Source organism: Cupressus sempervirens, chromosome 6, assembly GCF_028749045.1.
Source record: "Cupressus sempervirens isolate cs-2001-9-10 chromosome 6, ASM2874904v1, whole genome shotgun sequence".
Classification (NCBI taxonomy): domain Eukaryota; kingdom Viridiplantae; phylum Streptophyta; class Pinopsida; order Cupressales; family Cupressaceae; genus Cupressus; species Cupressus sempervirens.
In genome coordinates, this window is record NC_143123.1 from 93,114,423 (window position 1) to 93,129,184 (window position 14,762).

At 30.9% G+C, this 14,762-nt stretch overlaps 1 protein-coding gene across 1 annotated transcript; it reads right to left on the reverse strand.

The window, feature by feature from the left end:
• Nucleotides 1-12,668: 12,668 nt before the first annotated feature.
• Nucleotides 12,669-13,352, reverse strand: LOC149551363 (lachrymatory-factor synthase-like). Its single transcript, XM_089789672.1, has one exon. The coding sequence runs from the start codon at nt 13,350-13,352 to the stop codon at nt 12,876-12,878; it is 477 nt and encodes a 158-aa protein (XP_089645798.1). The 3' UTR covers nt 12,669-12,875.
• Between the last annotated feature and the right edge of the window lie 1,410 nt (nt 13,353-14,762).

A 14,762-nucleotide genomic window follows, 5' to 3' on the forward strand; every position in this document is an offset into this window, starting at 1 on the left:
TTGAAAAAAAAAAATTTGTATATTTATTTTCTCATATTTTTGACTCATTATCTACTATAGATAAATAATTTGATTGATTAATTTTGTAGCATCTAGTTTTTAACATTCATTATCCATTGACATTAAAGACTTTGAGTAGAAAATTAATAAAAGGTGAACACAACTTTTTAATAAGATCAAGCTCGTTATCTAGAAGTGGGCTAGGGATTACCAATTAACTCCTCTAGTATTTCATATGGCCTACCAATCTAGAAAATAGAGACATATTGTTTGGATCATATCAATACCTAATTTTTGGATCTCTTCAATACTTGACATTAACAAAAAAAATTGCTATCTATTTAGGAGCCCAACCCATAAGGCCATGAATGTGAGACATCAACCTCTTATTCAGAATGAATCAAACCAATTGAGGTGGGAAAAGTTGGAACTATTGTTTTATGCTTCTAGGAGTCAAGGTTGATGAAATCAAACCCCATATTACTTTTAATAGAAACCCACAATTAAATCTTGAATCCACATACTCAATATAGAAATAGTTTAATTATTAAAAAATACAAATATAACCAACTTTCATACTAAAGATTTGATATATAACTAAGGCGTGCATTTGGTCAAAACAAACTCTAGTACAATGATATACAATTAATTTCTTCTTAAAAGAAAGAAGGGAGATACCCCTCTTTATTGTGCAGATTCTTGGTACTAAATATTTTGGTTATAGTACATGTAGGGAAATAGACCATCAATGCAATCCCACATTAGCTCCACCCCAATTCATTTCCTTTGACCATCTCCTATCATAACTATGAGCTAGGACATCAAAGCACATCATTTTTTATTGATGCACATACTTTCTATCATCATGTCACTATAGAATGCCTCTCAACTTAAAGAAAACAAATATCTTTAGAATGATCATGATTTTCCTCTCTCTAGAATTTTTCTTTTTTCTTAATTTATTTTATCTATGGTATTATTTCCTTTCTAAAACCATTTTTAATTAAAAAAATTATCTTCTTGTGTAGTCATTTTTGTTTGAATATGCAATACAATAGATGACAACAAAAGCCTTTCAAAAGATCACGACTCCTCTCCCACTTGAATTGTTCTTGTTGTTAATTTAAATTATATTTATGATATGTTATAGACTTATGATCTAGATGATTATTTCTTATTTGAAATTGTGTTTCCTTATTTAGTAAGTTTTGTTTGAAGACTTTGTTCAATGACACTTATAAATTATTGAAAGTTGTGTTTTTTCTTCTTCTTCTTCTTCTTTTTTTATAGTAAATTGTTTATTATATGTATTTATTCAAATATCATTACAAAGTTATTTTTATGGATTATTAAATGTTAATTAAAAAATATTAGTCTATTTTTTATTTGAATTCAAAAAAACATGTTAAAAAATACATTTGGCCATTAGGAAAGGGTAGAGGAAATCTATGAAATTCAAAAAATTCAAATTCACAAATAATTTTTTTTAAAGTTGTGATTAAAAGTTTAGTGCCTACCCCTAGTTCTCATTTCTGTTATCATTGTCAAATTTTTTTAAGCTGATTTTATGCATTGATTAGTTTTAGAAATATTGGATTTACAATATTATGATATTATTTCATGTCTTGGATTACAAATATATCAGTTATGATTACTTAGTTGATTTCATTTCACGTGTTGTTAATGATGTTTTGATGATTCCTAATTAGTAAATGTATTTTCTTTCGTAACAATGTTAACCTCATGTGTTTAATGATGATTATGTTGTATTGCTAGAGATGCATTATTACAACTGAGCATTTATCTTAGATTGGTGATTTTTATACTTACCCCATACTTGCATGTGTATGGTGCGCGTGTTTATTTTATCTTTCTATTTGACGTGTTTGATGTGGTTAAGGGAGGGAGTCGTAGTCACCTGTTAGTCGAGATCTACACGATGAACCACTCCCTGCCATTGCTTGTTTAGTTTAGATATATTATATACATATACATGCTCGTATCTTATGTAGGATGCAAGTACTGGGCATCGAATTCCCTGAATTGCCAGGATGAGCGTGCCCAATTAAATATACTCAAATGGTGAAAACGGAAAGATAATGATCAGGTCCAATCCTAGCCATAGCCTATAATATTTGTCTTCCAAGGAGGACTCGTAATAGACTGTCTACCCTTTTTAAACCCGTGAGTATTTTGTGCGTATGTTGTTTTGTGAGTCTTTAATGAATTTTTTGTTAATTAAGTCTAATTAAAAGATTAAATTAATGATTTAATTTAATGAAAAATTATTATGACATTTTGATATTTAATTATATTTATTTAATTGAGGAATTAATTAAATATATAAATAATGGAATTTGAAGATAAAAGTTATAAGAATAAATTTAGAACGTGATAATATTTATTTAATTTAATAATAATATATTTAGAGTTTATTTTTAAATAAGTGCTAAATATTATTGTTATTTAAGTTAATAAATATTTATCAAATTAAACGTTCAAAAATAAATTAAGAAGTGAAAAGATATTAATTTATGAAAAAGATTTAAGTTTGCATGATGCGTGAATGAGATTTAAAAAGTTAATAAATTAATTAAAGCAAAGTCAAGTGGAAATTAAATAAAGTAATTTAATAATTTATTTGTCTTAATTAAAAAGGAAATTAATTGTGCATGAAAGAATTAATTAAATAAATTAATTATAATTTTAGAGTTGTGCGGATAGAAACCCTAAAAGGTAATTAGATTCTATATTAGAGGGTTTCGGGTCATTATTGCACACACAGGTTTAAGGAGAGCAATTCGAAGGGTTTGGAAAGAAAAGAATTTTACATGGCTTGAAGGATTTTGCTTGCAGTAGGAATTTGCATCTAGTTGTTAGAGGTTAGCATTAGATCCAAGTAGGATCTCGTGGCTTGACTGTATAGTGGTTTTCACTCTTCAAGTTTCTATCTGCTCCATGTCTTTTGCATGTGTTGTTTTTCTAGTATGCAATATTGTTCTTGTTTGAGAAATATCTATACATGGCTTAGATGGATATTTCGTTGAGTTTATTTTAGAGGATTGTATTTGAATAAGAAATTAATTAAATACGAGAATCTATTGGATATTGAAATCAAGCTTGAGATTTAAAAGATAAACGTCCTCTTTCAATATATATATATATATATATATATATATATATATATATATGTATATATATATATATATATATATATATATGTATATATATATGTATATATATATATATATATATATGTATATATATATATATGTATATATACATATATATATATATATATACATATATACATATATAGATATATATATATGTATACATGTATATATGTATATATACATATATACATATATACATATATACATATATATATATGTATATATGTATATATGTATATATATATATATATATACATATACATATATACATGTATATATATATATATATATATATATATAATTGTGAATTAATTAAATAGAATATCATAAATTTTAATAAAATAAAAATTATAAAGTTATAAAAACAATTGTTCAAATTTTATAAAATACATATTTAAATTTAAATGAAATGAATAAAATGAAATAAAATTATAATAATAAAAGTTTGGGGTCTGCACCCCACCTTTTTAATTGGGTCGGCGGCCTGCCATACCTGCAGGTGGTGCGTGCGGCTTTAAAAGCCAACAAGCGATTTAAAATTGCATGAAGATAAATTTGATTGCTTTATATAAAGTTTTTTTTATATAAATCGATTTGTAAGTTTATAAGTTATAAAGTTATATAAAGTTTCTGTTTATAAAGTTTTCCTTATAAATCGATTTGAATGTTATAAAGTTTTAATATAAGTTTTTTTCTTATTAATATATATAATGTTTAACATTAAATTTTAATTAGTATTTAATAAATACTTTTTATTATTCGTTATAATATTATATACTAATTTTAATATTACATTTATTAGATTATTGATTAATATTAATAAGTAATAATTAAATAATGTTATTATGAAGTTTTAATTATTTAATAATTAATGAATTTTACTTATTAAATAATTATTAAGAGTTGTAATTATATATAGAAATTTAGATTATTAATGGAGCTGATTCGAAATTAATGTTAATCATAGTTATTGTTGAGATTATTAATGATTGGTAATATTGCTAATACTTGTATAATTATTAATTAATTTAATTAAAATTAGAATAATTTAATTTAATTAATAATTAATATTGTTAAGAAAGATATAGAGTGATTTCGTTATTATCATTAATAAGATTGATTTTTTTAATAACGTAGTATTATTTAAATATCAATGATTATTATTTTTAATGATTTAAATCAATGGTTACCCTTGATTAATTTGGAAAAAAAAATACTTAAATCAAATAGGGGTAGTTGCGTAATTAATTAAATATAGAATTGGCTTGATTGTAAGGCTTAATTGCAAAACCTATTACTTGAAACATACATTAAACACAAAACTAAAACTTTTGTCTTTAAAATCAAACCCAAAACTATGAAACTGTATTGTTTTGCGTCTATTGTCTATGCTTTTGGATTTTGGAGTCGATTAGATGTTGACTAGTCTAGGATGTATACTAGAGGTTTTGTGAGATTTCTTTGATACCATTTATGTGGCTGGATGTTATGATGTGTTTTGTGATTCATATTGGAGATTATATTTATAAGGTTTATCTTTGTGGAGCATTTATGTGTACTTGGATGGGAGAACCATCTTATTATCAGGTTACCTGTTAAGGAACCGAGTTTGATCTTTATGAGTGTTGTGGTATGGGATACAACTGTGTTTATGTTCTTAGGAGAGGTTGTCTAGATACATGTCTTTGGGAGTGACTTGCATAGGGGTCCGGGACCCAAAGTGGTCAGTGCCAGGATAACCTAATGCAAGTTATGTAATAAGTGATAATCTAGTAATTAAAACTTTTGGGGGAAAAACACACTAAAAAAGATAAGTTAGAGATATTTGACCCAACCATGCCTTGAGTGCTTGTATAGACTAAGGATGGGAATGGGATGAGTGCCTCATCTTCTTGAGAGGACTTTCTAGTTTCCACATGTGTGATGTTGAGGGTCTGGGGTTCAGAGTAACCAGTCCAGGGTAACTCAACGTTTGAGGGTCCGAGGTCTATTAATAGATCAGTCCAGGGTAACTCAAGCAACCATGTGATGACACTCCCTAGTATGTAGCCTGAGTCTCCTCTGTAGATTTTGTGTACCTCTAGTGGTGTACTTATTGTTGGATGTGTTTATTGTGGTTATTACTTTCATTGATGGTGATTGGTGATTCATGGATGATGTACTCTCAATATGTGGTTTTTGACTTGAGGTAGTGTCTTCTTACCATTTGGGTCCCCCTTCACATTGCTAGCTATTGGATGTTCGTTGCAGAAGATGTACCTTTATCATTCTTATTTCTTATCTTAGAGACTTCTTTTGAGATGATGTATATATGTTATCATGTATTATGATGTATTGTATCTATTTTCACATACCCTGTGACATGTGCAGTGGATGTTATTTAGTGGATGTACTTTCATTGTATTAGATATACTTATGCTTTGCTTATGCGATTATGTATCTGCTATTTCTTTATGAGCTTGAGACATTGTACTTGGAACTTAAACTAATTAATTTTAAATTATTAAATGTGACTCAATGTAAAGGAACCTTTGAGGAATTAAAAATTGTAATTGCAAATGTGTATTTGATGTGTATGTTCTTATTGCTTCTGCATTAATGTTATCTTGATGTTGTTTAAACTTTAAAGAGAAAAATAGTTCAGTAAACATTGTAACATGTTAAGTTTATTTCTCTTGGGTTCCCGAGTTAGGCGCTACATTTGGTATCAGAGCTTGAGTTTCAACATTGGGAACTTTGGGCATTATGTGCGCCATCACTTGAGCAATTAGTAAACTTGCAACTCATTTAAATGACAAACATATTGACATCAAACTTGAAAACCAAACTGTTGAACAACAAACTTTGAAACAATACAAAATTCAGAACATGGAACAAGAAAACTTAAAAACTTTTTGGATTATTGCTTTATGTCAGTAAGTTATGGCCCTATGGTTAGGATGGATTCTTAGATGTCGTTGTTGTGTTTGGGTGTTGTAAGAGAGATGACTTCTGGTTCTAGATCCATTGCTAGGGGTCATAGCTTAGGTCGTGGTAGAAGTCGTGGAAGAGTTAGTCATCGTATTCCTTCCTTGGTCCATTTAGGGGACCCTATTCAGGAAGAGGCTAGAGAGGATGATAGTGTTAAGCAAGATGCTAAGATAGAAGGACCGGTTAATAGAGACTTGGTCAGGGAGATCCTAGCACACCTACCTTTGCAGGATAGAGTTCATCATTCAGAGCATGGAGATAGCGATAGGTCCATGAGTCCTAGAGGGAGGAACCTAGAGAGCATAAGGCGGTCTAGCAAGTCCATCTAGATGAAGGACCTATTACGGGTCAAGATCAAAGATTTCAATGAAGAAGGTACTAGATACGATGCTAAGAATTGGTTGATTGCACTAGATAGATGTTTTTCCATGCAAGACTTTGACTCAAATGTCAAAGCAAGATATGCCATCACCCATTTAGAGCACTTTTGCAACAATTTGGTGGAATATAGAGGAGAAGAAACTTGGGATAAATATGCAAATTGTTATATGGGAGTTGTTCCTTGAACACTTCCATGAGTGATTTCTATTAGAGCAGTGGCAACTATAGAGGGAAGATGAGTTTCATGACTTGAGACAGGGTACCAAGACTGTGGTGGAGTATGAGCATAACTTCTTCGAGCTTATGTCTTATGCAGGAGTTATTGATAGTTCACCATTAATGGTCCAACATTTCATTAGAGGACTTAATGCTAACATCATTGGGGGTGTTAAGGTTTTCCAACCTAAAACCCTTAAGGATGCAATATTGCAAGCTACTTTGGTTGAGATGAGTGTGACTTCGGGTCAAGGTGGCCTACCAGGTGTACAGGCTAGAGGGTCACTTTACTCGGGAGCATCCAGGGATAACTAGTCTCAAGGAGCTGGAAGTTCTAGAAATTCTCCTAACTTCTCTAAAAGTAATTAGGAGAAGCCGGGAAGAAAGTTCTTCCATGGTAACAGTGGTGGTTCACAGTCAGGGAACTATTACAACTGGAAGTGTAGTATTCGCAATAGGTTGGATCAAGTTTCTTGGGATTATAGTCAGGATGCTAGTGTTGTTAGTTTTGATCAGTCGTGTGCACTTGGAGCTCAGGGAGGCTTTAGTGGAGATTGCTACTTTTGTGGACAATATGGTCATAGAGCGACCAATTGCCCCGATCGTGGACCTTAGTTTTGAGTTTTCTGAGTTTCATTCATGTCTCTTAGTAATGGGCTTCTAGGAGTAAGCCTAACTCTAGGGGGGTTGGATGTAGTGCCTACCCCTAGTTCGTATTTCTATTATCATTGTCAAATTCTTTTAAGCTGATTTTATGCATTGATTAGTTTTAGAGATATTGGATTTACAATTTTATGATATTATTTCATGTCTTGGATTACAAATATATCAGTTATAATTACTTAGTTGATTTCATTTCACGTGTTGTTAATGATGTTTTGATGATTCCTAATTAGTAAATGTATTTTCTTTCGTAACAATGTTAACCTCATGTGTTTAATGATGATTATGTTGTATTGCTAGAGATGCATTATTACAACTGAGCATTTATCTTAGATTGGTAATTTTTATACCTACCCCATACTTGCATGTGTATGGTGCACATGTTTATTTTATCTTTCTGTCTAACGTGTTTGATGTGGTTAAGGGAGGGAGTCGTAGTCACCTGCTAGTCGAGATCTAAACGATGAACCATTCCCTGCCATTTCTTGTTTAGTTTAGATATATTATATACATATACATGCTCGTATTTTATGTAGGATGCAGGTACCGGGCATTGACTTCCCTAAATTGCCAGGATGAGCGTGCCCAATTAAATATACTCAAATGGTGAGAATGGGAAGATAATGATCAAGTCTAATCCTAGCCATAGCCTATAATATTTTTCCTACAAGGAGGACTCGTAACCGACTATCTACCCTTTTTAAACTCGTGAGTATTTTGTGTGTATGTTGTTTTGTGAGTCTTTAATGAATTTTCTGTTAATTAAGTCTAATTAAAAGATTAAATTAATGCTTTAATTTAATGAAAAATTATTATGACATTTTAATATTTAATTATATTTAATTAATTGAGAAATTAATTAAATAAATAAAAAATGGAATTCGAAGATAAAAGTTATAAGAATAAATTTAGAACGTGATAATATTTATTTAATTTAATAATAATATATTTAGAGTTCATTTTTAAATAAGTGCTAAATATTATTGTTATTTAAGTTAATAAATATTTATCAAATTAAACGTTCAAAAATAAATTAAGAAGTGAAAAGATATTAATTTATGAAAAAGATTTAAGTTTGCATGATGCATGAATGAGATTTAAAAAGTTAATAAATTAATTTAAAGCAAAGTCAAGTGGAAATTAAATAAAGTAATTTAATAATTCATTTGTATTAATTAAAAAGGAAATTAATTGTGCATGAAAGAATTAATTAAATAAATAAATTATAATTTTAGAGTTGTGGGGATAGAAACCCTAAAAGGTAATTAGATTCTATATTAGAGGGTTTTAGGTCATTATTGCACACACAGGTTTATGGAGAGCAACTCAAAGGGTTTGGAAAGAAATTTTTTTTACGTGGCTTGAAAGATTTTGCTTGCAGTAGGAATTTGCATCTAGTTGTCAAAGGTTAACATCAGATCCAAGTAGGATCTCATGGCTTGACTGTATAGTGGTTTTCACTCTTCAAGTTTCTATCTACTCCGTGTCTTTTGCATGTGTTATTTTTCTGGTATGCAATACTGTTCTTGTTTGAGAAATATCTGTACATGGCTTAGAAATATAAAGTTTTTTTTATATAAATCAATTTGTAAGTTTATAAGTTATAAAGTTATATAAAGTTTCTGTTTATAAAGTTTTCCTTATAAATCGATTTGAATGTTATAAGGTTTTAATATAAGTTTTTTTCTTATTAATATATATAATGTTTAATATTAAATTTTAATTAGTATTTAATAAATACTTTTTATTATTCATTATAATATTATATACTAATTTTAATATTACATTTATTATATTATTGATTAATATTAATAAGTAATAATTAAATAATGTTATTATGAAGTTTTAATTATTTAATAATTAATGAATATTACTTATTAAATAATTATTAAGAGTTATAATTAAATATAGAAATTTAGATTATTAATGGAGCTGATTCAAAATTAATGTTAATCATAGTTATTGTTGAGATTATTAATGATTGGTAATATAGCTAATACGTGTATAATTATTAATTAATTTAATTAAAATTAGAATAATTGAATTTAATTAATAATTAATATTGTTAAGAAAGATATAGAGTGATTTCGTTATTATCATTAATAAGATTGATTTTTTTAATAACGTGTATTATTTAAATATCAATGATTATTATTTTTAATGATTTAAATCAATGGTTACCCTTGATTAATTTGGAAAAAAAATTACTTAAATCAAATAGGGGTAGTTGCGTAATTATTTAAATATAGAATTGGCTTGATTGTAAGGCTTAATTGCAAAACCTATTACTGGAAACGTACATTGAACACAAAACTAAAACTTTTGTCTTTAAAATCAAATCCAAAACTATGAAACTGTATTGTTTTGCATCTATTGTCTATGCTTTTGGATTTTGGAGTCCATTAAATGTTGACTAGTCTAGGATGTACACTAGAGGTTTTGTGAGATTTCTTTGATACCATTTATGTGGCTGGATGTTATGATGTGTTTTGTGATTCATATTGGAGATTATATTTATGAGGTCTATCTTTGTGGAGCATTTATGTGTACTTGGATGGGAGAACTATCTTATTATCAAGTTACCTGTTAAGGAACCGAGTTTGATCTTTATGAGTGTTGTGGTATGGGACACAACTGTGTTTATATTCTTAGGAGAGGTTTTCTAGATACATGTCTTTGGGAGTGGCTTGCATAGGGGTCCGAGACCCAAAGTGGTCAGTGCCAAGGTAACCTAATGCAAGTTATGTAATAAGTGATAATCTAGTAATTAAAACTTTTGCGGAAAAAACACACTAAAAAAGATAAGTTAGAGATATTTGACCCAACCATGCCTTGAGTGCTTGTATAGACTAAGGATGGGAATGGGATGAGTGCCTCATCTTCTTGAGAGGACTTTCTAGTTTCCACATGTGTGATGTTGAGGGTCTGGGGTTCAGAGTAACCAGTCCAGGGTAACTCAACGTTTGAGGGTCCGAGGTCTATTAATAGATCAGTCCAGGGTAACTCAAGCAACCATGTGATGACACTCCCTAGTATGTAGCCTGAGTCTCCTCTGTAGATTTTGTGTACCTCTAGTGGTGTACTTATTGTTGGATGTGTTTATTGTGGTTATTACTTTCATTGATGGTGATTGGTGATTCATGGATGATGTACTCTTGATATGTGGTTTTTGACTTGAGGTGATTATCTTTCGTTGACTTTATCTTATGATCTTGGTATTTGGTTTATACTTGGTTCGTGTATGATGTTTGGTTATGTGGTGTTGGTATTGGATTGAATGTTCTTACTTTTTGGATTATTTTATCTTCTTGAGTAGCATGTGTTACCTTTGACGTAGTTTTTGCTATTAGGGATTCCTTGCCTAGGAATGTTTTATGTTTGATTAGCCGTATGTGGATCGTTTATTATCTTCCCTACATGGTGGGAGTGGAAGCCTGACTGGGTAACCATGCAGTCGGGAGGTAGTGTCTTCTTACCATTTGGGTCCCTCTTCACATTGCCAACTATTGGATGTTCGTTGCAGAAGATGTACCTTTATCATTCTTATTTCTTATCTTAGAGACTTCTTTTGAGATGATGTATATATGTTATCATGTATTCTGATGTATTGTATCTATTTTCACATACCCTGCGACATGTGCAGTGGATGTTATTTAGTGGATGTATTTTCATTGTATTAGATATACTTATGCTTTGCTTATGCAATTATGTATCTGTTATTTCTTTATGATCTTGAGACATTGTACTTGGAACTTAAACTAATTAATTTTAAATTATTAAATGTGACTCAACGTAAAGGAACCCTTGAGGAATTGAAAATTGTAATTGCAAATGTGTATGTTCTTATTGCTTCTGCATTACTGTTATCTTGATGTTGTTTAAACTTTAAAATAAAAAATAGTTCAGTAAACATTGTAACATGTTAGGTTTATTTCTCTTGGGTTCCCGAGCAGGGTGTTACAAAAAGTAAGTGAGCAAATCAATAATCTTGAGTGATTTTAGAATACATATGCATACTAACCAAGCATGTGGTTAAAAGATACATAAGAATGAGCAACAACATGAGGATCTTTTACAAATTTTTGTTGGTATATGCAAGGATAACATTGGGCTAGTTGATGCCACATCCTTCCCACAACCTAATATTATTATGCATAATATGCATACACATATGGATATGAGACATGTTTTGATATTTAATAATACCATGGAATCCATCATTAGTGAGATGATCCATTTAAAAGTGTATATTGAGGTCCATGGGAAAAAAATTAAACAAAAAGATCATCTCAAACCTATATTATGCAATCCTTTGGCATATTTCAATTTGGCTTGACCTCCATAAAGTGAATTTGTACCTTCTTTTTAAAGTTTCCATAATAAAGGTGATCCATTGGAACATTTACTATACTATGAATAATTGGGTTGCTATTGTTTTCCTATGGTTAGAATTGCTTACTAATATGTTCCCAACAAGTTGAGTAGTTAGTCATTCACTTGATACTATTCATTTGCAAAAAACTTACGTCACTTCTTTTATGGATTTGGCTAGTGTTTTTCATGAAACAAATCATTATAATATTGAATTTAAGATTGTTCTTAGTCTCAAGAGAAAAAGAAAAGAAAATGAGTCAATCAAAATTTATGCATCATGGTTTCAAATTTTAGTTACTAGGATGATTTATACCATAGATTATGACCTTTGATTCATATTTATAAATAGTTCAGCGCGAACATTTATCTAAGTGTATTTCAGGTATTGTCATTCATTTTATGTGCCACCATGTGTAAAAGTGAGTTAGTGCAATATTTAAGCAAACTCCTATTATCTTTCCTTTTGTTAAGCCAATTGATTATATACTTTCTTGCTTGTGATCACATACATGTGTAGTCAAACATAAGCAAAATTGTTTAGATTCTAAGAATATAAACATAGTGTACAATCATAGACATACAATTCCATTTGTTGAAAATTTCAAGAAATTGACATTGTTTAACATAACCCTTTCTATATTGAAATTACACATGAACCAAAAGATAAATTCCCGTCAATAACCCTTTCTATATTGAGATTACACATGAACCAAAAGATAAATTCCCAAATTCAACGTCTACTTTAATTATTTGAAAGCATAACTCACCCTTATAATCCGACTTATTCATAAGATCACATTGTACAGTGGCATGAATTGTCCTACATGAGCCAACACACATCATCTTCTCTATTACTATGTGAGGTACAACATCGATCTAAACAAATAATTTTAATAATAACAATCCATCATTAACCCCTTATCAATATGTTTTGCATTGACATTTAGGTCTCCCTGCCATCCAAGATGAGACGATGAGACTGACCAATTCACCCATAAAAGCAATGACCACAAAGGTTTATAACTAGCATCGGCTAATTGCAAGCCGTCCACAGATTAAACACAGGCCAGATCAAGCAAAGAAGATTGGAAGGCGTCAACGTGAAGAAATGAGTTGTTCCAGATTCTTGACAATGTCAGCAAGAACAGAGCCTATAAGCGCCTCAACGTCCTCTTTGGAAAGGCCGACGATTGGGTTCATCTGGAACGACCATTTCAGCAAACAGTTGTCATGCTCCCCTGTTTCACACAATTCAACAGTACCCTCATAGCCCTCAAATCCCTCCATATTGGTTTCCTTGATTTGATCAGTAAAACAATGCTTTATATCATGCTGATCGATGAGTTCTCCTACTTCTGAACAAATGCTGCCCTTCTGATCGGACGGCAACTGTATTGCACAACGCCGAACAGATCCCACGCCCTTTTCCAGCGCTCCTTCCACTCTTTCGCATGATATCATGCCGGGAAACCACTTCATTGGCCCGTAATAATCACTTACGATCTTCCACACTTCGTCCAGAGGAGGCATGATCTTTGCTTCTACAGAGCCCTGCCATCTGGAGTTTGCCATTTTCTTTCCCTTGAGACAGAGCAGAACTGAACAAATGAGGTCTGTGAGAAATTTCAGAGTAGATGAGGAGAGATAAATTGGAGTTTCGATTTCAATTATTAGAGTTTTTTTGGCTTTTCTCTGGGCTGTGATCCCTTTTTCCCTTCCCGCCATTATACCTTGGTTCTGGTTTTGGCTTCTAGTCAGCGCTAGGCATCTTATGGGAGAAATGTCTCGGGAACAATATGGGAATATTAGGAAGTAAACAAATTATTTTTATATATTCTGTTTTGTGATAAAAAAGGATTTTTTTAAGTGGATGCAATTTCCTCTAGGTTAGCATCTAATTGTAGTGATTTAGATGTAGATTAAAGGGTTCAGTCAAAATTTAGACTTTCCTATATCTATTTAGAACTTGGTCTTTCTTATTTCTACTAAAATCTTTGGTGGTCATTGTATACACTAATATGTTAGCAAGAAAACACTAATCTATTTAAAGAAACAAAGCATTAACTAACAAGATCAATATAACATATATGAGAGACTAAAGAGGAACCCTTAATTAGGAATGTGAGTCAAATGAATGGACTCTCCCAATAGGATTTCACTCTTTGCTTGGTAGATAAGTCTAAGTAAAAGATTGGTATGTATGCTCAAAAGACTTCAAATTTTCTTCAATGGATTCTTGGAATTTGGGTGTGGATGTATGCAAAAGCTATGGAGTTTGTTCTCAAAATGGCGTGGTAACTTTAGCTTAAGGATTGTGTTGAAATGGCTTGGGAGGGGATCCAATATATAGGCTAAGGGCTTAAGGGTTTGAAAGCTAGGATGCAAGGATGGGGAAAAGCTCATGGAGGGCTCAGATTGCATGAGAGGAGAGCACATGATTGCGCTTCCTTATAGCCAATCAAGGAGTGACACATGTCACAAGGTGAGAGGATGGAGGAAAGGGCAAAGATGAGTCAACAAAGGAGGCTCAAAGGATAATATCTTCATAAAGACCCTTCATAATGGCTTGTAAGAGCAATGAATGGGTTTGTAAGAGTCTTTTATGGCTTTGTAAGAGCATTCATGGTTGGGTGGTTGGAATATTTTGGAGGGAGTTGAGATTGTTGACTTTGTTTGGTTTAGGAAAGTCTTAAGCTTGCTTAGGGAATGTGACAAGGTTAGGGGGGGGATTAGAGTTGATTTATGATTTAGATTAGGGATGTTAGAGATGTGCAAGTGGATGGCATTTAATGAGGGTGGGTGAGTTGGTAGCTAAGCTTGGTTAGTATGAGTGGATGGGGTGGATTAGGCTAAAATGGAGGTTTAGAGATAGGCTTAGGATGAGGATGAAGACTTTCTAGAAGAGTTTAAAATTTTCTACGATGAGGATAAAAAGTTTTTTTAAGAAAATAAATAAAGTTTTATTTATTTCATAGGTTTGGG